General features: G+C 40.8%; 2 protein-coding genes across 2 annotated transcripts; one reads left to right on the top strand and one right to left on the bottom strand.

Annotated features, from left to right (window-relative positions):
* Positions 1-858: 858 nt before the first annotated feature.
* Positions 859-3,237, bottom strand: LOC113134209 (uncharacterized). The gene is made up of 6 exons (XM_026313453.1): positions 3,234-3,237; positions 3,015-3,160; positions 2,515-2,601; positions 1,513-1,659; positions 1,176-1,376; positions 859-998 (listed from the first exon to the last, which is right to left on the bottom strand). The coding sequence occupies exons 1-6, from the start codon at positions 3,235-3,237 to the stop codon at positions 882-884; spliced, it is 702 nt and encodes a 233-aa protein (XP_026169238.1). The 3' UTR covers positions 859-881.
* Positions 3,238-20,261: 17,024 nt separating this feature from the next.
* On the top strand, positions 20,262-21,647 carry LOC113138704 (uncharacterized). The gene is made up of 4 exons (XM_026321365.1): positions 20,262-20,279; positions 20,408-20,480; positions 20,561-20,654; positions 20,768-21,647. Exons 2-4 carry the CDS (start codon positions 20,432-20,434, stop codon positions 21,627-21,629), a joined length of 1,005 nt encoding a protein of 334 aa, XP_026177150.1. The 5' UTR covers positions 20,262-20,279; positions 20,408-20,431; the 3' UTR covers positions 21,630-21,647.

Below are 21,647 nucleotides of genomic sequence, written 5' to 3' on the forward strand. Positions count from 1 at the left end.
GTACGCAAGAAAAAATTAATACTTTTATCTACAGAATTCAATGTCCAGCTGGGATTGTTATTATCAGCTGTTGAGAAATTAAAAAAAGAGATTATGCCACTGTATTTATGGATTAAAGTAAAGAGAACATGGAGCTGATGACAACAGGGACTCTTCTACAGCCAGACTACAACTGCTCTGGATGCCACAATGTCACGTCTCAGAGGAGGCAGCACAAAGCTGTCACTGATTAAATGTTCTCCTCTTTATCTGTCTTTGCACAATACATCCTCTCATGGCTCCAGTCTTTCTTCTGAGGTTATCTCAAAATGTGAACCCCATTTCAAAACAGCACTGCAAGTTAAAAAAATGCTTCCACATTGGCTAGTGTCTGTCCTTTCAACCATCTTTATTGTGTGACTTTATGATAACATCTGATGTCATTAGAGCAAATGTTAAAAAAAAAAATTACTACAATCTCAAGTTCAAAGACATGGATATTTCAGAAATTACTGCAATGTAAATGATATTATGATTATACAAATATATCAAAGAAAAAATTAGGAAAAGCAAGGAGTCGATCAATTAGGAATACCAACAAAATGTTTGAGGTAAAATCCAAAAATATGTATGATTTAGAAAGCAGTTTCATTTTTGTAATCAGAGTGAACCTTTCAGATAAACTCTAAAGACCTCCTCTAGTGGTTAGAGCATTATTTAGCTATTATTACCTTCTACTAAAACCCTTCCATTTGCATGACTTCTCTAAATTGATGCTGTATGTCAGGGACAGTGGCAGCATGATAAATTTTACCTTTGTTTTTTTTTTCTCAAATGAATTTGCATTTTAAAGCTTACATTTACATTGTGCACTATTATGAAAGCATAAATGTTTCACATGTTTACCCTATTTGATCTTCTCCTTTGTTTGTGGACCCAGAGCTCCTCTCTCTCAAAAGCTCTTCAAGATGGGAGAGCAGAGACCTTTCTCTGTGCCTCCTCTGAAGTTCTTCAACTTCCTGATCCCATAAACACAGGCAAACACATAAGAAATATCATTGTTACTCTGACTCAGAAATATTGTCCTGTACAATGTTGACAGACAAACAAAATCAGTCATGTTCTTTCTTATCCATATGGCTAACATGAAATGCTAGACAGCAAATGCAGAGTTAGAGAAAATATTCTGTCCTTACATCTTCTGACATTAATCCTCTACTTGGTTTGTGAATCCTGCAAAGGAGGGAGGCAGCACAGACATCTGACATCTGAGTCCCCTTTAAGGCTCCTGAAGGGACCTGCTGGTCTTGGAGCCATGGGCACAAACTGGCTTCCTGTCCAGAGGTGGGCATGCTCAGTCTGGTCTGAAACAGCTCTCCTAGACATGCCTGTAGTACCTGTAATATCAAATTAAACAACATTAAAATCATGTTTTACTGGTAAAGTTATCAAACCAAGAGTCAGCTTGTAAAAAAAAAAACGTAGAATTTCACAGTTAAAATTTATTGGGAACTAAATTTGAATTGGCTCTACTTTGAAGAAAAGTCTCTGGAAGGCAGGACTGGAGTCGGAGTTCATGTCTTTAATTTTGACATGGGACAGACAGTGGAGCAGCAGCAGAGAGAAGCCTCCAACTGACTGGAGCCTCTGGCGACGGACAAAGAGCGTCTCCTCTCCCTCCTGTCAACAGAGCAGTCATTCACAGATCTCAGTTATTCTCAGCCGTGCATAATTCACTGATAAAAAAAAAAAAAACAGGCACGGCGCCACATCGCACAGCACGTACAAGACAGCATTGTGTGTTTCACCGTTGAGAAGGAAATCAGACGATAACATAAATTTTAATTTTAGAATCAAATGGCTTATACAAATGAGGAACATAACAAATGGCTGCTTAGAAGGAAAAGAGGAACAATTTCAGCAATACAAATGTTGCTAACGTCTGGAATGGCTGTTTGCATTTAAGCATCGATCACGATGTGTCCCATTAAATCAACTTAATTTTAGATGGAATCTTGTGTTGGATGTGGTGTGCATTAAGTTTGCTGTTAGTTTATTTAAGAAGAGTGGATCTCTCTGAAACTCAGCAGAATTGGAAGCAGTGAAACCTACCCCAGAAACAAACTTTATAACCTTGACCACAGGAAACCGATAGGTTGTCGAGCTGCTGTTTATTTACTGATTCAAGCTTTTTTGTCTGACCTCTCTCTCTTGTGTCTTTTGTGTCCAGAGATCTGCAGAGCTGAGGAGAATGTTCTAGAGAGTAAAAGGTCTGCTCAGTTGCAAACCAATTAAACTACTAACTCCAGTGCTGAGATTAACACATGCCTCAGTCATGTCACTATATTTCTGCACCCTCTGGTATTATTAACAGAATGCATTATCAGGCAAAAAAAAGAACAAACAAGCAAAATACGGCATCTGTGCACCATGTTATTTTGATACAATTTTGTTTCAGCAGAGAAAAGGAAACTCTAAAACTCTATCATCACAAAGGTAATAGCTGTTATGACACCAAAAGATCTCAAAGTTTACCTGATAAAAGAAGGAATTTCTGAAGGCATTGTTGAAGTACTTGTTTTTCGGCAGACTAGCAGCTATCTGAAGTGAAATAGCTGGAGTCTGTTAGAAAAGAGAACAACAATCTGAGCCTTTTTAATTCCATAATAACCAATAAAGCTCAAGCAGATATATTTAAATGGCAAAAATAAGTAAGTAAATAGAAACACAAAAGTGAAAGTATTTCAAAGGTTTATTTCACTGTGAGACTTAAGGGATGGTATCAGCATGAGTTTTTAAGGTAGTGCTGTCCCAGAGCTCTCACACCAAATGTCAAGTGACCTTTGTTTTTTCACTGGGAAACATTAGTGGTTAGAAGGTTTCCAGCATGAGCACCTCAGGCTGCACAAGGGCACATAAAAAGAATTACATTTAAAGGATAGCTTGGGACCAGGCCACTCAAAGTCTCATGACAAAACAACTAAAAACTGAATAGGTAACAAGGTTGAAAGTAACAGTGTAACTTCAGCACTAACCAGTTTTAGATTATGCAATGTGTGCATCAGGAACAGTCCATGCTGGTAGACCAGGAACTCTCTGAGGTTAAGGACTGATGGATCCAAAGGGATCAGCTCCCCCTCACATTCCCACTGAGCATCGAGGATGTCTACAAAAGTCCTGCCTTTGTTTAGACAAAACACAGAACCCGACAATTTCAACAAGCGAAAGTGACTATTTTTGTCAAATATGGTGACCCATACTCGAAGGTGTGCTCTGCATTTAACCCACCCAAAGAGCACACACACAGCAGTGAACACACACACACCGTGAACACACACCCGGAGCAGTGGGCAGCCCAGGGAGCAGTTGGGGGGTTCGGTGCCTTGCTCAAGGGACTCACCTCAGTCGTGGTATTGAAGGTGGAGAGAGCGCTGGCTATTCACACCGCCCCACCGACAATTTCTGCAGGTCCTGAGACTCGAACCCACAACTTTCGGGTTATAAGCCCAACTCCCCATCCATTATATTTTATGTTTTGCTGTAACGTAACTGAATTCTTTAACAGAATTCTAAAGTGTTAGCAACAAAGTACAGCTGGTGATGGCTGTGATGATGAACCTGGTCAAGACATTTCATTTAAAGTGACTCAAAATCATGGTGGCACTAGAGTACAGGTCAAAGAACCAGCTGTCACATCACTGGCCTGGCTAATAAAAAATGCTGTTTTTCCACAGTTTCTGTAGGATCATTAGTGAGGTAAAAATAGACGCCCCCCACTGGATCTACGTACCACCAAGCTCTCCTCTAAGAAGCCTGGCCTCACAGGCCCAGCCCTTCAGCTGTAGCTGCACCACTTTCAGCAGCTGGAACAGAGGAGACAGCTCCAGCAGCTTGGTCCAGTCCTCTTCTGGGAAGTTAAGGCAACATGGATAAAACAGTTTATGTCACAGGTCTTCACATGTCACATGTTCACTCTACTTTACATCATGATGTTACCTGGAATTGTGGGGACAGAGATGTGTGTAAAGTGAGGATCTTTCAATGGCTGGCCCTCTGTTAGGAAATCCAAATTAAAATTATTCATTATCATAAACTATTCTATATTTTTGGAAATATTCTTATTTTTCAACTGAGTTTGATAAGGAAATCTGCACCACTCTCAAATCTGTCTGGTCAGCACCTAGTGCAAAACCTAGTGCTTTTGGTACCTACCAGACACTGGTCTATATTCTAATAACTACCCAATTAAGCAAATATTTAATTGAACTGTTACATACCTATGCTCAATTTCTAATCTCCAAAGTCATCAAAGAAACAGTATGTAGAGAAAGAAAATATCCTGAAGCTGTAACAACTTTAAAACTTACACCACAGACATAGAGGTGACGCAGACTCCAAACTATACAACTGCTTTGCAGACAAACCTGAGACATCAAAAACCTTAAACTTTAAGGATAAGTCTGGCAATATCTGCAGTTTTGTTATTGTCAATGACCAAAGACCAAAGGCAACAATAAATTAATGACCCACTTACACTGTCCTGCTATAAAAACTTACCGAAGCATCCTACCATGTAATACTACCCCTGTAATGTAATAACTGTGCTTCACTTTCCTGTACTGATTCTGTACCAGAGATTTGTTGATTGTAGGTGCTGGGGGAGAAGCTGCCCATCTGTTTGTCTTCCAGGAGCTTGTTCAGTCTCTCCAGAAGAGGCAAAGCCTTCTGTTTGAGCAAACACATAACCTTTGCAGTCGGTGTGTGCCTACTGCACTGAACCAGACCATATTCCTTGTACCAAAAGTTCCCAGACAGTACTGCCTAGACAAACAAGAATGGAAATCTGTCTCAGAATAACAATGGGAGAAAATATAATAACCAAGACTCATATCAGTATTCTCTGACCACCTTCTATAATTATTCTATAAATTAGCACTATTTGGAGTTGACTCTTCATCTTAGTTTTAAGCAAACTTGATGGCAACAGTGTTGACAATTAAAGATAAAGAAAAAAAATATTCATCTTCTTCCCTGTATCATCTATTTATGTTTATTCCCTGTTATTTACCAACTCTGCAGTCTAACCTGAGCAGTGTCTGTGCGGAGCTGAGAAAGGTGTCTGACGAAGTGCAACGCATTCAGAGCAGCATCCAACTCTGTTTGCTTAGAGCAGCACTGCTCCCACAGCTCCCTCAGTCTCAGCTCTCTGTCCTAGAGGACAAATAAACATAAGCTTGTGTCATAACATTTCACATTTGGTGAGAGTGAGACGGAAGTGTATACCTAACCTAACTGTGTTGACAATTAAGCTACAGTGCTGTTACTCTGACCACAGCATGCGGAGGTGTAACCCAGTCTCCTCCCTGTGCTGTCCATTTTTCTTGGTCTTGTTGCAGCTGTTCTACATACACATCCATCTTATCAAGGCATGACACAAGCTCTGAGTGCCAAACACACTGCCGGTCCCACTCCTCCTCATCACCTATACACATAGACAAAGATGCACAAATATGTTTTGACAACCCAAATAAAATATTGAACAGTGAAATTATGTTAATTACTATAAAACTGGAGGTGATTTAAGATGCTGGCAAAAGTATCTTTTTTTTTTTTTTTTGATGAAATGATGAACACAGTGCAGTTCAAGAGTGTAGTTTCTTTTCTTTCATCCTGCCAGCTTGCCAGCTAATTTACCCAGTGTGAGGTTGTGTAAAATATGTGGAGGCAGGTTCAGTGCCAAGTGGGACTCTTGTGCCGCTCTCCTCTGGACCTCGGTCTGTGCTGAGTCCTGCAGCTCCATCACTGCTTCTCTCAGCTGCTTCCCTGACCACTGGACCTGCAGCAGAGTACACAATTACACTTAGAACACATAGGGCCACACACACACACACACACACACACACACACACACACACACACACACACACACACACACACACGCACACGCGCACACGCGCGACAGGACAGGAAAAGCTTCAAGAGAATTGATGCAAATGTTGTTTACCCCCACATTCACATACCCCCTTACTGATTTACACATATTGAAAAAAGGTTCAGCTGCTTTGAGTTTCTCCTCCTCAGAGGATAGGTTGTATAAGATATTTAGAATCAAAACAAATTCCTTCTCCTGACCTGAGAAGACACTCTGAAAAGACACTGGGAAAGTGCTGAGTCCAGATCAGAGAGAATATCTTCCTCTCGCTGTCTCTGCTGCTGCCAATAAGTGTTTCGTGCACATGCTTCTCTCTGCAGTGCCTCTACCTGGCATACAATAACAGGAAGTACATCAGTCACTAAGTTCCATCATGCTGAATTCAATCACCTGCAAAATGAAAAGCATAAAGACTTTTTATAAATAAATTTGTATAAATTTGTCAAATTCTTTAGGATGTAAAGTTTAAACAAAATCTAAAATGAGATGACTCAATTATTTTCCCACCTGCACACTATCAGTTTGATTCATCACCGTTAACCAATAAGAAGCTGTAACTGGTACAATAGTTTTTCTTGACAGATCCAGCCTAGCTCCGACGACTGGGGCCAGCACCCCCGTCACTGCATCAACAGTCTGAGAGCCATAACGGATCGCCACTAGGCCTGTGAAGCACAACAGCACAGACAGAAAAGGCAACAAAATGTTGTATTGTGTGAAAGTGGATTAGATGAACCGTGTCAGGTAGACTGACATGCAGCAGCTTGCTTTTTCAAAGTACCTTTTCCATCAGGGTCCTCCATGGTCCCTGCCAATGGTACTGTAATCCCTGAGATAAAGTGAGTCTGACACCCCAGCACAGGTACACTAAGACCAGATCCCATGGGATCAGGATATTCCATCCCAAGCAGAGCTGGCACACACAGAGTTGAACCCAAAAGAGGCATTTCTCCTATGTGAACAGCACAGCAGAAGTCAGAGGATTAGGGTGCAGCAAACAAAACATAAGACTCAAATATTTATTTTCCAAAATATTCCTGCAATTCTGTACATCCAACACATTTATAGCAAGTCACAGAATTTTCTGACCAGTGATTTTACATTGACTTTAACTAACTTCAACAAGTTAAGACTGGTTATGGGTATTTCCTTTGGCTAAGATCAAACATCCTCTAAATGAAAGTAAATAAAAAATGAATACAGAGAGTAAGTTACACGAAACAGGATTGAGACTGCGCGGAACATCGGTGAAGCACATTAAAGAACCAAAGCAAAATTAAGAAGCAGATTGTCAAACAAGGCGCATACGTACAAACCCAGCACTGAAATTAGCCACAGCAGAGCTGCAAAGTGAGCATCATGCAGAGAACATGATAAGCCTGCCATCATAATGACAGGCACATTGGCCTCAAGCAGAGCAACAGCATTGCAGAACTGACATAATTTGATTATTGGTGAGACAGGAGTACAAAACTAAATATAAGAAGTACTTTATAAAATGAAGTTTTTTAAATGGTGTAGAATATAATATGTATACAATCTGATTGCAGTGAGTTATTACTTAAAGGTTTTCAGATGTACAGTGTGTAATAGCAGTGACAGGAGTAAGAGGTTTAAATATTTGGATCATTTTCATCTCCAAACATCCATGATGGGAATACTAAAAGTACAGCTGTTCTGTGTTGCCCATACCACAAGACATAGATATGGGTTATAATAAGTTAGCACATGTCCTAATATATTGTGGTTATGTAGGTCAAACAAGGCACATGTTTAAGCCATGGGTACAGTGGTTGCTTGTGTCAAATAAAGGTCATGTAAAAAGGCTCTGAAGTAATAAATGCCATCCTCCCAAGGCTCTTGAATGCTTTCCAAAGCCTGTTTTTACTTAAAGAATAACTCACTTTCAGCCTAAAACTCTTTCTTTAAGACAATATTATACTAAAAATGTGCCACGTACACGCACACTTGGTCTCTGGTTCTTCTCCTGTCAACAGCCGAAAAGAACTGCACATTTTTTTAGAGTGGCCTTTTATGGTGGCCAGCCTAAGACACACCTGTGCAATAATCATGTTGTCCAATCAGCATCTTGATATGCCACACCTGTGAGGTGGATGGATCATACTCTCTGTTGCATGTGGAAAACTCTCGAACAAGTCAGACATCCAGAGTACAGTATTAGACTAACGTAAACAGCTAGACAGAATGTGGGTTTGATTAAAATTAGCAAAGCCAAAAGATCTTTTGAATCCTAAAAAAGATAAATCCAATCTAAATTGGTAATTCTAGGATTCATTTTAAACTATAGGATTTTAGGAAAGTCCTAAAAGTAAGTTCGAATAAAAGTGAATGATAACTTTCACCAATGAATATTTTTTTCTTCTTAGCAACAAGTAGGTATTCCTCATTTAGGATAATATTTTTAAAACACAAGCAAAGGTTTCAGCAAATGTATAAGACTGCTCCAAAGTACAGAAAAAAAAAACTGCTCATTTGTGGCAAAGAATCAAGGAGAGGAAAGGACCATATCAGCACAAAGAGAAGAACCAGAGAGTTTGCAATGTTTGCCCACAACAGACTACTCAAATCTTTTCATCCTCTCTCTGGCATTTACTCACCCAGAGTTCCCCCATCCTGCTGGAGACCCATGGACCAGTCCAGCAGCATCTCCAACCTGGTCTGCAGCTGCAGCTGGCAATGCTGACTCTTACTCCAGGCCTGCTCGAGATCCTTGGCTGCAGCAAGAAGGTGATCTTGTCGAGCATTCCCTCTCTCTGGAGCCCACTCCTGAGTTAGTGTCTTAAACAGCTCCAATATTTTGGACATTGTGGCCAGTACCTGATTGAGAAGTGAAGAGCAGTAAGTGAATCACACATCCAGAAACAGATCCTAAATAAATACCGTTGTTAGACTGCCATTCTTAAGGCCAGGGATGACCATTTAATGTTAACTTCCAGATAACCAGAGACGAGACATTCTTAGACTGCTCAGAATAAATGTAAATGTGAACATCAACAAGACTTTGACAAACTGGGTAGCTCAACCTGCTGATTGAGATCACGGGATGTAGTCAAAAGCTCCAGAATAGCTCGTAAATGAACCCTGTGGTGTACAACACCTTGTTATCTTTGGGTTTATCAAACTTATTATTTTCTAAGTAAGTAATCCAGTGAAGCACCTTGCTGTCTAATAAAGCTTGGTATCCTCCTGCATTAGGCACCACCTGTCCAGCCTGCATGCTGGCTCCTCCTACTTTCACCACGCACCCACTCAGAGGTTCGATGAAGGACTCAGCCAACAGGACTCCACCTACTGGCAGCACAGCCGCTACACAAAAAAAGAGAGTAGGTTTAACCCACTGAATGTATAGTAATCCTGATACATGCTGTACTGGGAATATCAGCACTGACCTGTTACTGGATCTAAACTGACCCCAACAGTGAGCACAAGTCTCCCCGTTTTGGGGTCCAGCATAGGAAACCCAATCTGTATGGGCTGTGGCAGCCAGGTCAGGGGGCAAATTAGCACCCCTCCCAGTGGGTAAACTAGTCCAGTCTGAGGGTGGATGGTTATAGCCAGAATGGGTACTGGAACCTTTGTGTCCGGATCTGCCATAGGAAGTCCCAGTTGCAGTTTCTGTCCTCGCCTGAAGCCTCTGAGTCGAGTGCAGGGCAAAAGCTGGTCTGACTGGCAGGATGTTGGGTAAGGAATGAAAGGAAGGAGGGGATGGTCCCATTTTCTGTTGTCATCTGGAGCTAAAAATGGCATTTTTTTTTTTTTTTTTTTTTTTTTTAAATGGTGAAAGAACAAGGTTGCCATTCTTGCTGAATTTGTGTGGTTACAGTTTGATATCTCAAACTTTGACTACAATATCTTTTAGTATGGACATTGTATTATTTATCTCAGGTTAAAGATAATATGATGTTGGCAGTGGAAAATAAATTATATATGTGGAGATCCTCTACAAACATTGTGATATCTCATTTATCCTTTCACATAAGGTTCAGAATACAGAGAACTGGATTTGTTCAACTTTTAACATGATATAACATCACATTGTAAAATATGTTAGTGGGGATGTTTTTCTTTTTCAAAATAAATGGCTACTGGATTCCTTTCATGCGCCCGTCATGTTCATTACCTGTACACGAGTCAGTTGTGATCACTAAAGTAGAGATTGCAGGATCGTAGGCCACATTGCCAGCGATCGGCATAACTCGCCCAGTCTGGGGGTGGAGGAAGAAATCAGGAGGCACTGGCAAGGTGGCGCCGCTGTTCAGCTGCATATGGCTATGAGCATTCACCTTTATGAGGCCTGTGACTGAATCATAGCAAAGTGCCCGACAGTCACGCAGGGACCCATCAGCACCTGGTACGAGGCAGAAGAGAAAATTGTGAGCAATCATTGTGTAAATGTTGTTTTGGATTAGATGATGGATATATATGGCAGATATATGGATGAGAAAAAATTTAAAATGCTTGTGATTCAAAAACCTCATCTCATTGTAAATTGTAATGTGATTATAAGAAACATTTTTGTAGCTGTTCTACAGGGCACAGGGCTGGACAGATTACTGGACATAATGTATGGACATTGATGGGAGTGAATGCTGGGAGAATTAAGTGTAGTTGTATATTTTCAGATTAGAGCAGTAGAACAATACTCAAAAATGTTTAAACTTTGTGAACTATTCTGTTAGTATAGGTACAAAACACTTTAGAAAAGACAACAGTGAAGTGTCATGACATGACTGGTTTTATATTTATATAATATTTTTGTTTTGTTTTTTTACTTAGGTCCTCTTGTTAATGAAGTTCACATTTTTAATCAACAGATGGTGCTGTTTGTCTAAGAGTCAAGGGAGAGAGTTTTAGAATATTCAACCCTGGTGTGTTGGACTTGCCAAAGATGTGGTCTTTAGTCAACAAGGTTCCAGTGTCAGGGCAGAGTAGCTGGGCCCCTGTACCCCCACCCAATAACCCCCAGGCCCCCTGACGCTGGCACTCTCCTGATATCAGCTCTCCCATCTCATCCACCAGAGATGTTACTCTCTGGATTAAGCTGAAGATGAGAAAAGACAGATTGACTTTGTTAGGATGGTTTAATTTGTTTATAATTATTTGCTAGTAATAAGTGAAAGCTTTACTTTTGCTGGTAGAGTTCACAGGACGACTGGTTGTTATTAACTTTGGACAGTAGTCTGATGCACTCTGTGAGGTGAGTTGTGAATGCACTGTGGACTTTTTGCTGGGCCTGCTGCTCTCGCCTCAAAACCTGGAGGAACACAGAAAAACAAAACAACACACACATAATGTAACATACAAACAGTTAAGAGAAGTTCAGATATCAAGAGACCCTGGACAGGTCACCAGTCCATCGCAGGGCAACTTATTGCAAGTCAGTTCTCAAATAAAATGCTAAGCATGCCTATTCCAGCTTTTAAATTAAAAGAATTTGTTTTCTTCGCTTTTCTTCAGTCTTATGTGAACATGAACGTCAGCTTGGGAGAAAGGAAGGGAACGGCAATTGTGAAGGGCATTTTCATTATTTCAGACTTTCTGTAGACCAAACAATTAACCAAATAATACCAAAAAAAAATTACAGATAAAATTATGTATTCTTCTTCTCCTTTCGGCTGCTCCCTTCAGGGTTCGCCACAGCAAATCATCTGCCTCCATTTTATCCTATCCTCTGTATCCTCTAAATGATGTATTTGTTGGGGGCCGTCCTAAGCTGTCTTTTTTGTATAGAACACAGATGTCCACCTTATCCATTTCCACCTTATCTGAGTTAAAGGGAGACATATGGAAAAGCAAACCTGTAGCTGACTGTCAAGCAAAGTCCTCAGCTGGGAGCCTAGAGTCTTTCGTCGCACCACCTCCCTCTCCACCTCCTTCTTCATCCTCTCATAACCTTCCCCTGTCGTCTTCTCAGTCATCACGCATGGGTGGAGGAGCTGGAGTTTCCCAAGCACTCCCTGGTACAGCTTCTTTATCTGAATATACACAAGACATGTACACTATGCATGAAAACAAAAGATAGTTACAATCAGGTTACACATCCCACTGCCACCTGAATGCACCTAACGAATGATGGTGAGACATGCATCTTTGTGGGATGTATGATGTGCCATCTCCCCTTACATCTTCATCACCTCAGGGCCGTACCAACAATTAGATGGTGCAAACAGGAAAGAAGCAGAAAAGAGAAGCGTGCAACACAAACCAGAGGCACTACGACATCCAATCTGTTTCAATGGACTCTAAATTTGGTTAGTGGCATTACATAGTATTCTTCTTCTTCTTCTCTTTCTTTCGGCTGCTCCCTTCAGGGGTCGCCACAGCGAATCATCTGCCTCCATTTAACCCTATCCTCTGTATCCTCCTCACCCACACCAACTTGTTCTAAAAGAACAATAAAAAGTTAATATATTGTGGCAGTTTACCCATCGAGTATTTAACACTGCAAAACATTCAAAGCCTTGAAAAACCAAATTCAGACCAACATAGACTTGACATGCAGCCACTGAAAAAACACAGAAATAGCAAACTACAGCCTCATCTATTTTGACATTTTGGGAAATATGTTAATTGCCTTTCTTGCTGGGAGTAAGATAAGAATATTGATAGCACCTAAAATATATACCATAAATTTGAAGCTACAGCCACCAGAGCTTGGATTAGCACAAAGACTGGAGATGGAGGTAAAATGTTAGACTGGGTCACTCCAAAGCCAACAAAGTCTGCTTCAACACCTCATTCTCTGGTGATAGTTTGATATTTAGAATACAGACATGAGATTGGTTGCATTGTTATCATTTGACTCTCAGTAAGGAAGCGAATACATTTATTTACCAAATTTGAAATGTAGTGTGTGAGGGATGTTTTCTTTTTTTGGTTAGGGATGCTTTCTTGCCACTATGATGAAACAAAAAGGTTTATTATGAAACGTTGCCTGGAGTCCCAGCTTCCTATATAATACAATATGGGCGGGTGTAATAATTTCATGCCAAGAGCGAATGCTTTCTGATATCCCAGGATAGACGAGAACAGAAAAAATGACATGCATCAGAGTGTGTGAGACTGGAAACAGGAGGTATATGTTAGTCCTTCCACATGTTTAACCAGGAGCTGCAGACCTCAGTGGTTAGCTCCCCCAGCCGTTTGGTGACAGACAGGCTCTGTTTGAGCAGAAGGTTGTAGAAGGTGTTGCAGCTGAATGCCTCCAGATCCACCTGGTGTTCGTAGTCCCAGAACTCCTCACTGGTGTCTGCAGAGACTGTTGTCAAAAGAGTGAAATGAAAAGAGACAGAAAGAGAACATTCACAAGAATTTAAAAACACATTTAAAATCTATAGATGATCTTTTAGGAAGAACTTTGAAGAGCAAGCATAATGTGCTAAAGATCAATAGGCATGAAATATGTCATATTTAGTTACGGCAACTCTGATGTTAATTTTTGTTTTGGCTTTAGTTGATACATGCATATCTTCTGCTTGGGTCTCCCTGGGCTGTTTTAGAAAGATTTAGGTCTATCAAAGCCTTTTCAGCTGGCTAGCAGGAGATTCTTAGGCTTTTGATAAATGAGCAGAGTGTTTGACTGTGGTGTCAGTGGCAATAGCTACAATCATGGATGGATTACTGAACAGGCCTACTGGACATAGGCCCAGTGGTCCAGTGGATCAGGGTGGCCCTTAGCCCAGAGAACCATGAAGGGGCTGTTAACTGTTTCATTGGAAAGTCAATCAAATGACTGAAAAATTAAACACTGTCCTATAATCTGTCCACGGCTACGAAATTGCACCTGGTTGAACGGAGTCTTGTGTCATTCTGGCTTGTTGGTTTCGGTGAGTCTTCTTCACTGAGATCACCCTTGAACCTTTTGAGGAGTAGTCGTCCATGCAGTAGCCCAACTGCAACAAGCGATATTGTGCTGTGATTGGCTTCTTCTCTGGCCATCCATATTCACGAAACAGGATCTAAACATTAGATAAGTGTATAATTAGGGAATCATACATTAAGCATGTTATATTTAGTGTACTTTAGCACCATGTGTTTGTGTATGTGAACTAACCAACACTGCAACACATAAACAAAGGATGACCACAGCCCCAAATAGTACGCCTCCGGTCACCAGCCAATCAGGACGCAGTAACAAGTTACGTCTCCTTCTGATTCCCAGCCTCGTTACATGATGAGGGATTGTGGGGAAGAAGGGGCCGTGCTCATAACACTGGGCCCCTGCAGGCATCACCCTCACATACTGAACAGGAATAAAATTAAAGATCACTGACTGATACACAGACACTTATTTTATCTGTAGCAGAGTTACTGCAACACAATTAGTAAAAAGCTGAAAATTGTTTCCACAAATACAGGCTCTTAATGACCACACAAAGAAGTTTTACATATCTAAATAAGGAACATAACATAGAACACCAGCCTAAGAAATGCATCCAGACTGGACTCCACCCAGCGGGTTCTTGCAGGGAAAGGTCTGTCCTTCAACTTTAATGCTTATATCATTTTTATTTAGTTACCAAGTGTTTGTGCTGATGGCTGCTCAGAGTGAAAACATATACTCCAGGCTGGCTGAAGACCACAGAAAAAAAGCTGGGAGGGGTCCAAGACAGAGTCAGCTCCTCTTTTAGCTGTCTGAATCCACCCCAGTCAAAGTCACTGTTTGTGTTGTACAGATTGTCACTGGAAGATAGGAGGAAATGATTAAAGGCAATTAAAAGCAGTTCACAGTAGATTCAGAGTGCTAAAAGTGGACATCAGCCTCTGACTTACACATCATACTGAGGATAGTGGTGTGTGTTGACAGTGAAGAGTATAACATCTCCCAGATGGAGACACGTTGTTGGGTTCATAACTCCATTTAAACTTCTCATTTCTTCCTTGATATCACTCTTGTTTCTCCTTCTGCTACTGGAATTTATTTCTCCATGACTGATATTTTTAGCTGTGTTGAACTCCCACAGAAAGTCAGACTCTTCCTCTAAAAATCAACAGTACAGGACCTTCATTACTGCAGTAATTATTGATTAGTTGGCAGGTAAATTGGTCATATATTCATTATAATTTGGGTTTTAATAATGAAAAAAAAAAACATTATTTTGCTGTGACACACCAGCTGTGCTCTGAGAGTCCCACTGTGTGGTGACAGGAAACAGCTGCTGAAGTTCCTTGGGGAGGCCGCTGAGGAGGCCAAGGAAGCCTGAATCTGTGATCAGACAGCAAAAACAAAGACGGATTCCAGAGAAAGGAAGCAAGAGAGGGGCGGGTGGAAGACACAAAGCAGTCAAATGCAGGACAGAAAAGCCATTGTGTGTGTTTCTCTATGTGTGAACGTGTCTCCACCTGTAGTTTGAACAATGTAGACAGGATATGAGGAGTTGAGATGGCTGTTGCATAGAAGAGCTCCATGGGAGTCCCACTGTTTAAAAACTGTGTCCAGCACGCGGCCTGAGACACTAAACAACTGAACACACAATAGGAACACACACTGTTTACAATTAACAGGTGACTGCAACACAGACAACAATCTTATGCCTTCAGTGCCCATGCAATCAAGAAAGCATTGTATGGCGGTTTTGTGTATAGATAAATTGGAAATATGGGATAATATGATTAGACATAGTACTTCTCTGACAAATTGGGATTTAGTTGTGGTGACTCAAAACACGGGATAGTTTGATTCCTTTTCAGTATCTTTCGCTGTTATGCATGACTAGATCGTTGTAGGAATGTGCTGATGTTTATTTGCAGCTGTCTTTGATCACCTGACTTTCATCGCTCCACACCAGCTTTATTTCTCCACTGGGCTGGCACTGGAGCTTTAGTTCAGTTGCTGGCTTGCTCTTGCACAGGCCCTCACATGCAGCTCTTCCAGGAGGCTCTCTGCACATACATAACCCCAGTTCTGCATCAAAACCCTGATAAGCGTCCGGAGATTGACACACCTGCAGGGGGAGGATTCAATACAAAATAAGGTTCAGGAAAAACTATATTAATCAACTCTTATCCTTAACACCTATATTTTCCTGCTGGACCAGCTTTTGGTAGTAGATATTTTTAAATATGTGGTTACATAAAAGCTGGTGGCATTCTTAATTTATGCTGTTTTAGTGTTTAACTAGGTGAAAGGTCATTAGTACCAAAGACTACTCACAGTCACAGGAAACAGTTTGCAGTTAAATATTAAGTGGAACTAATATAGACTTGTATTTGATGAACTATTGTCAGGTTCATGGAGGAAAGGGCAGTCTGGGTTGTACTCACTGGCCTTGTGGATGATTGTAGAGTATGGTTTGTCAATGTGTAAACAGATAACAGTTCAGAACAAAATCCTCAAGCACCATTTAAATGGACCTTAAGGGTGGGCTTCCTCTTAAATGCCGCTTTGTGAAAGATACACCTTTGCTCTACTTCTAGTGTGTACATGTGTGTGTGATGTGATTGTATAAGGTCTAACCTGCTGCTTGCAGTGACGTGACCACTGATATCTGTCATGGCAGTCTCCATACTGTGTACGTATTTTTCCATTTCTGCAGACATCGTACAACTTACGTACACACACATCAGCGTCGTTGGTCGGGTGGTAGCCGATGGTACAGTGGCACCGCCCATCGCTGGCCTGCAGAAAAGCACCAGGGTTCAAACATGGTGTTGAATAATGTTATGTATTGTTAATATGGTTAACATATGGGTCTGTTTTCACCCAGTGGACTGATTTCATTCATTCGCCTCATTTATCAGCCTCATGCTCTCCTTCCTCCCCCCCGATTCCTTTGTATTTTTCTTTGCTTCATCTGTTTTTCATTCCTTTCTTCCTTTATTGATTTCCAGCCTTCTTTCCTTCCTTCACTGATTCAGGAAATAAAAAATCACTTAGTTTTGCCCTCCTGCACTGTTTCCTTTTGCTGTTCTTACACCCTTTTCCTTCATTCAGCCTCCATGTTTTCCTCTCTTCTTTCACTGGCTCCTCTAGCTGTTTTGTCTTTATTCTTTTCTTTATCTGGTTTTCCTGCCCTCAATTAGTCCTTCATCTGTTATTGTTTATCAGGCTCCTCATCCTTCCATTCTTCCTTCCTTGATTGCAGCTTTTTTCCTTTCCTTCACTGATCCCTTAATCTGTTTTTCTTTCATTCTTCCATTGATTCTCCCACTTGCTCCTTTTGTTAATTCCTTTTTCTGTACTTCATTCATTAATTCCTTCATTGATTTCATCACGTTTTTTCTTAATTCTTAATTCTCACACCAACAACCAATAATAAAATTAAAAAAATCTCATTCTCCTTATTATGATCTGATGAGTGGAGGACCCAACACCCATGCAAGCTGCTGCAGACTAGGAAACACGACCCTGCTGTGAGGAAACCTGATCCAGAGATCTTTCAGCGTGAAGCTACAGATTGTTCGGTCTAAAGTTTCTGAGAGACAGTAAGGAAACTACTCTCATGACTTAATTGGTGTGCACACTGCATCCCATGACTTTCCATATATACTAGATTGATATTAAAAACCCACAGTGTTGAAAGTTAGAGTTCTTTGTGTTTATCAAATAAAGAGATGACCTCAAAGGACAATGAAGCAGTTGGGTGTGTTGTGCTGATATGAAGAAGTGGATTGCAAGGTCATATACATTTAACACACCAGAGGGAACATACATGCTGCAAGAATGGTGCAGGTCAGTCTTACAATGGTGTGAAAACACTCAGTTACCTGAAAACTTTGCCCTTCTCTTGGACAGATGCAAGTGTCCTGGCCAGACAGTGGCTGCTCAGCCTCAGGGCCACAGGGCAGGAAGGCTAACAAACCTGGTCCAGGACAGTAGTGGTGAGGAGGACACTTGAAACAGTTGTCAATGGACACAGCACCAGAGGTTGGTCCATAGGTTCCCTTAGGACAGGGGACTGGAGTGAAGCTCCCCGCTGGGCAGTAGTAACCTAACAGAAACAACATGTTTTGACATGCAGCTTTTTGTGTAATATTATATTTTTGCAAACAAGTTTTCATTGTAATTATTCTGTGTATTATTAGTATACTATATTTATCAATGTTATTTGAATAAAGTGCAAAAACAACAGAATGACCACAGGACGACCTACCTGGCTGGCAGGGCAGCCCCTCTTGATTATGTTGACTGAAGTTGTTTTCATGAGCTACAGTTAGCAGCAGAGAAGCAGCCAGCAACCACAGACACCTGAAACTCTTGCATCTGTATGTCCTTAGCATGGCTAATATTTCTATATCCTGAAGGGTGGGTGTCCAAGAAATCCAGCTCTGTTTCAAGTACAGAAACAATTTTGTTAATTTTTAATAAGAAAAATAGTTTGTTTGGGTGCCTGTTCTCTTTAGGGTGTAGGCAAGAAAATATTAAAGATGCTCTAACCTCTCGCAGGACCTGATGTGTCTGTGGATGGCCAGAGCTGCAAGGTGCATAGCAGGCCAGTTAGTCTGCATAACTTTCAATGACTTGTTGAATGATGCATGAGGTGTGCGAGGTAAGGTGACAGTGGAGGGACTGGTTGCTGGTGGAAAGTAGAAGGGGAAACAGAGTACGACTACCTGGTACAGACAGATTATATTACTGGATTTGTTCTTCACAATCCTAGCATGAAACTGATTAATGATTTGGCTCCCAGTGCACATCAACACAGCTTTGCTTTAAAGACATCTACTGAGCAGCTGTTGATTTCACATTTCAAGCTCAACCCACATGTTATGCCTATCCATAATGAACATTATTACTGTTGATTTTGGCTTACAGTGACAATAAGACTGTGGTCAAGGTCTGATAGGCCACAGGTCATTTGCATCAATAGATGTCTGTTTTATCTGTAGGCTGATAAATGCATTATATATTTTAGCCCATATAGATGATTTACATATGCATATATTTATGGGTATTATTTATAATAATCTGTAATACACACATGCACATGCACACACATTACCTTTTTTGGTAAAATTTTTACAAAATGAAAACTTTTCATTTTTCTTTTTATGTCTTCCTGCCTGCGTACAATAACTAAGGCAAGATACTTTCCTACATATTGAGATGAAACAGGAGACCCAGGCCAATATTAATCTTCCAGTCATTCCAAAACACCATGTGACATTTATGCACGCATGTGTGTGTCATCTGTGCAGAAAGCTCATAGCGCCAGAATATTTGTATCTGTGTATGTATTGTATATGTACAGTAATCTTAATCAGTAGTCTTACTCACTCTGCACTGCATTGTACCAAAATAAATGGATAACTGGAATAACCCATATATTTCATTTTGGCCATGGACTATGATCTTCCAGTCACAACTCATAACTTGCCTAACTCAACTTTCACCCACATATCTATCACATTGATGGAAGAATTCTCCCAATTTAATTTACAAATAAACAATCAGTAAGATCACACACGAGAGATCTTTGGAAATATAAAGGTATTTTTTAGTATAATATAACATTAACTGCAAAAACATCCCATATCATACATACATAAGCATGTATGGACAATAATGCACCTGATGTTGCTCTGTGAATGATCCTTGTTTTGTAAAAGAGAAACATAGAGTTTAGCGTAATCAGCAGTGTTTACTTGGGCTGTTTTGAGACTCCAGACCAACAGTGCAAACACTGATATGTTCTGCAAACTGCCAAGCATCCACAACAAGCTGTGATAATCAAGGCTCTGTGAGCTGGTCCAAAACTAGACCAACTTTGCTTTGCACTCAATTCTTGCAAAACTGGCAAATTATAAAACCCATTTCAGATCTTGCATAATCTTTAGAAAGGAACTGTGGTTCAAACAAATACCTCCAATCCTAAATATTCAAATAATTCTGGTTCCTGGCAATCTTTTACGCAAAAAGCCCAAAATCCAGCCAAGTTTCTTATCTGACTGTGGATAAACAAACTTGTTGAACCTTTTTAGTTTGTGACAATAGACCTCTACTTAACTTTTCACTTTTATTCAGTTTAACAGTGTTAAAAGTGTTAGGCTTTGCTGCAGTCTTTCTATATCATAACTATATATAATTCATTTTGATTGCAGTATTTATTATTCTCAGAGTGATGCATTCTAACTGGCATGATATCATTTAATAAAATCAATGATGCAAAAACCCTGTACTATTTAATGAAGGTTTACCAGTAGGAACACCCTACACACACAAAAACACACACACAACTACAAACACCCCCCATACACACACTTGTGTGAGTGTAGTGTGTTTTGTTCTATCATCAGTGTGACCTTCCACGTGTTGACTATTGACACAGGCAGTTTGGGCAGTTGCTTTGATAACAAGAACCTTTATAAGTCAGATGAGAGAAGTTGATCTACACACCCTGATCTTCAGGTAAAGGCCAGCCACTCTGACGCCTCACACTCAACCGTATGTAAAATTAATAATAGATCATTTAGAGAAATGCTCAACATTCAGTCTTTGGTTTGTTCTAATGTAAAACTTGTATTTATTTCTCTCAGCTGTTCCTCCACAGAAAGATAAACATGTATCTAAAAGTCATGATCTTCACCGTGTCATTCTTGACAACTTCAGGTATTCATTAGTCCTCAGATGTTACTAAATATCTTATTTTGAACTTATGTTTTTTTAAATATATGTTTTCTTTTCTATAGCAATCCCACTCCACAGTAACAGCAGGGAGGCCAACTGGACTGATCCAAAGTCCAACCAGGCTCATGATAAGACAGAACTCACAAAGGATGTGGGGTAAGTTTATCAAACTATGTACCTTACACCAGCTTAACAGCTGAATTTAATTTCATTAAAAAACTCAAGGTTGATTGTCAAAATACATAACAGAATTTTTTTGTGTCTCTCAGTAAGAGCTACAAAAGCCACATAGATAGCAGTGGTCTTTACAGCCATGAGGATGATGAGATCCAAAACCCTGTGGCAGAAGAGATGCAACGTAAAGTCAACATGGAGTCAGAACGTCTGCGTGCTCGCCTGCGCCAAGAGCTGACCGAGCTGTGGCAGAGGCTGTCCCCATCGCCAGGCCATCTTAGCTCCATCCAGGCCAGCATGAGGGAGCGTTTGGCTCCCCTCACCCAGCAGCTCCAGAGCTCTCTCAGCAGCAATACCAAAGAGCTCTGTGGCCAGCTGAGGCTCTATCTACAAGGTCTGGAAATAGCTGAAGCCCAGGCAGAGGGAAGTCCAGATCTCTACAAGGAAACCTTCCACTGGATGAGCCAAACCTTGGAGCACATTAGCTCTAAGCAGGCTGCCATCATCGGTGACTTCCATACTAGAGCCATCGGAGTGATCAAAGATATTAATGAGATCAGAGCTAGTGAGGAAGAGGCAGCCAAGTCAGAGCTCTGGCAGAATATGAGGTCCCGGTTGGGACAGGAATTGAACTCACTAAGGGTAGAAACACAGAACAGGGTGGGTACTCTTAAATCAGAGCTTGCTGCTCTGTTAGAGTCACCACAGTCTCTTAAGGCTAAAACAATAGACAGCCTCGAGCAGATCTGCCAAAATGAAACCCTGCAGAGCCAAATGTTTCAGGCCAGAATAGAGAGGCTATTCCAGGGGCTGGAAGAGGAGCTGGAGATGCAAGAAGCTTCAAGACTGACATTTTCTTCTTCCTTCTCATCAATACAGCCAGGTGACTCCTTGCAGGGGGAATTCTCAGTTAAACTCTCTGCCCTGATCCAGGACATTCTGCACTCAATGCAGTAACACAGACACTTGCATGTT

Source organism: Mastacembelus armatus, chromosome 13, assembly GCF_900324485.2.
Source record: "Mastacembelus armatus chromosome 13, fMasArm1.2, whole genome shotgun sequence".
NCBI classification, from domain to species: domain Eukaryota; kingdom Metazoa; phylum Chordata; class Actinopteri; order Synbranchiformes; family Mastacembelidae; genus Mastacembelus; species Mastacembelus armatus.